We start from the raw sequence: 2,973 nt of genomic DNA, 5'->3' as shown, positions 1-2,973 counted from the left end.
CATCGTTGTGAACATATCAGCATCATGCCCCTGCCCACAGACACCTCCCAGTCTGCATACAGTCAAACATGAGGCTGGGCAGAGAGAAATTCCTGTGCCTCCCCACCACAGGAACTCACTCACATGACCAGATGAAGGTCAGAGCAGGAATGGTGCTGATGATGAGACTGCCTTCCTTTTATCTGAAACAAAGTCTCTATGACTAATTCTCAATTAAGAAACAGATTAAACCCTTACTTTTAAAAAATTCACCAGATTTCAGAAGCAACTTCCCCTTTGACAATCCTAAACAGACTGTTGAAAGCAATGTAAACAGCAACAAGGAAAAGTCTTGCTGATTGGTGGAAGCTTCAGAGGCCAGGTGGATAAAAGGTCCAGATTGGAAGGGGTCACCAGATTCTGGGAAACTCACCTCTGAACAGGAGCCCACCCTCCACTCCTGACACCATGACCTACTGCTGCTCCCCTTGCTGCCAGCCTACATGCTGCAGGACCACCTGCTGCAGGACCACCTGCTGGAAGCCCACCTGTGTGACCAGCTGCAGCAGCACACCCTGCTGCCAGCCCTCCTGCTGTGTGTCCAGCTGCTGCCAGCCTTGCTGCCGCCCAACTTGCTGTCAAAACACCTGCTGCAGGACCACCTGCTGCCAGCCCACTTGTGTGACCAGCTGCTGCCAGCCCACCTGCTGCGGGTCCAGCTGCTGTGGCCAAACCAGCTGTGGGTCCAGCTGTGGCCAGACCAGCTCCTGTGCACCTGTGTACTGCAGCAGAACCTGCTACCACCCCACGTGTGTCTGCCTGCCTGGTTGCCTGAACCAGAGCTGTGGATCCAGCTGCTGCCAGCCCTGCTGCCGCCCAGCCTGCTGTGAGACCACCTGCTGCAGGACCACCTGCTGCCAGCCCACCTGTGTGTCCAGCTGCTGCCAGCCTTCTTGCTGCTGATCAACTCCCAAGAGAACCACCATCCTCACACAACAGCCTTCTGCTCAACTGACTTATCTTTTGGGGAACTAATTTACTTTGCTGCTGACCGCCACCATGCTCTCACCCAAATTTTTATGAATTCTCTCCATGTTTAAAATCTTTTGAATCAGCTTGAGGGAAGGCAGAGTACTTCATCCTGATTCTGTTTTTCCTTACACCTTGTGGATCATGTGCCAGGCTTCTGTGTCTTCAGTTTGGAGTCATGGTCTCAGCTTTGACTCTAAAGTCAAGAGCTTCATTCTCTGCTTCTCAGAAATTTAGGTTTCTGCAACTAATCCATAATCTTTGCAGTTATAATTTTGTTTTCAATATCCTCCTCATTGTTCTTGTATCTTTCTTTCTTCTTTTCATGATAACTTTGGGTCATGTTCCTGGTAGCAGAGATTCTTGCCTACATGTTTCTGAATAAACTCTGAACCATCCTCATCTCATATGGTGTTTTGTTTTATTTTAAAGCATTCCTGATATGGGATTTACACACATATAACCTACCATATGTATTATTTAATTTGATTCTCAGAACAGATCCTTCATTTTTCAGCTGAGAACAATTTAATATGTGATATTATGTAGCAATAATGGACAGACTCAGATGGGCATGGTGGCTCACCCCTGTAATCTCAGCACTTTGGGAGACTGAAGGGGGTGGATCACAAGGTCAGGAGTTCAAGACCAGCCTGGCCAAGACGGTGAAACCCCATCTCCACTAAAAACAAAAAAATCAGCTGGGCATGGTGGTGGGTGCCTGGAATCCCAGCTACTCAGGAGGCTTAGGCAGAGTATTGTTTGAACTCAGGAGGCAGAGGTTGCAGTGAGCCAGGATTGTGCCACTTCATTCCAGCCTGGGTGGCAAAGCAAGACTCCATCTCAAAAAGAAAAAAAAAACAAAAAACAAAAAAAAAAAACAGAAGGACAGAGTCTGATCCAAGATGAGGTCCTCTCCTTCTGTCCAAGGACAATTACATTTAACTCTCAATAAGGTAGAAATGACCTTGAAAGTCAGCACTAGCAAGACATGCACTGGAGTTTGCTTAACAGTAAGAGGAATAATCCTTCATATTTGCAGATAACATTTTTGTTCACAAAAATATTCCCAAATTCATTTCCCACTCTCCAGTGAGCAACTGCTGCATGATATGGCAGCAGGGACTGCATTTAATAGCTGCCCTGAATCCAGGGACCTCTTTTTGTCTCAGCCTCTGATGAGCCATTCATTCAATTCATCTACATCAAAAAATGCTTGAGAATTCATTGTGTCCTCATGAGAGAGAGTCTTATCTGAAGGGACTTATTCTTGGTGTCACGTAAATAAAATTCTTATATGGCCCCCATCTCCTGAATATCTATTGAAAAAGTAAATAAAACTAAGTTATTCCTTGTAAAATACAGACCACACATTATGCCACATGAAGAGTATCTGTCCACTAATTGAAATGTTACAAGGAAAATTAAGTAAGAACAAAGCTGGGAATTGAGAAACTACGCAATGGACATGTAAGACTTGGCACAATCCATAATCTCTGAGCCAAGGAAGGGAATAAAACAACCTTCTGCATTTTGTGAGGCCAACATGAAGCGTCTAAAGAAACTAAAATCTTGTGTTTTCAGGGAAATCAGAAGAATGTAAGAAAGGAGAAAAATAGAACTTGTACATTCTTAGAAACCATGATAGACAGAGATTGGTGCTTTTGGTCCTGAGCTGATGCAAGCTAAGCATTCACTTATGGAAGGATTGATTAATCATGGCTCCGAGAGAAATAGAAAAGTCGGGGATCTGGGTCACCTTCTTGGGACCTCCTACCAGTATGGGAGTGGTAGAAATATATCTGATGAGCTACCAATGTAGATTTCCATGACAGATGCCAGCTTCTGAGACTGCGAATCTAGAATGCTCTGAAGACTTGGCTAAGAGACAAAGGCCAGTTACTGTGATCAACGTTCAGTGATGAAGTAAAGGAGATGAAAACTAGGATATTCTCTTTGACTAAC

General features: G+C 44.9%; 1 protein-coding gene across 1 annotated transcript; it reads left to right on the top strand.

The window, feature by feature from the left end:
* The first annotated feature begins 400 nt into the window (after nucleotides 1-400).
* On the top strand, nucleotides 401-1,415 carry LOC116552832 (keratin-associated protein 9-2). The gene has a single exon (XM_032279720.1). It carries the CDS (start codon nucleotides 448-450, stop codon nucleotides 940-942), a length of 495 nt encoding a protein of 164 aa, XP_032135611.1. The 5' UTR covers nucleotides 401-447; the 3' UTR covers nucleotides 943-1,415.
* The last annotated feature ends 1,558 nt before the right edge of the window (nucleotides 1,416-2,973 follow it).

This window comes from Sapajus apella, unplaced genomic scaffold, assembly GCF_009761245.1.
Source record: "Sapajus apella isolate SASKATOON/1434 unplaced genomic scaffold, GSC_monkey_1.0 scaffold12, whole genome shotgun sequence".
Taxonomy (NCBI): domain Eukaryota; kingdom Metazoa; phylum Chordata; class Mammalia; order Primates; family Cebidae; genus Sapajus; species Sapajus apella.
This window is presented reverse-complemented; position numbering and strand designations above follow the sequence as displayed.

What these genes read in the sequence shown, in the direction of transcription:
- LOC116552832 (XM_032279720.1), top strand. Translation starts at nt 448, where the DNA reads ATGACCTACTGCTGCTCCCCTTGCTGCCAGCCTACATGCTGCAGGACC.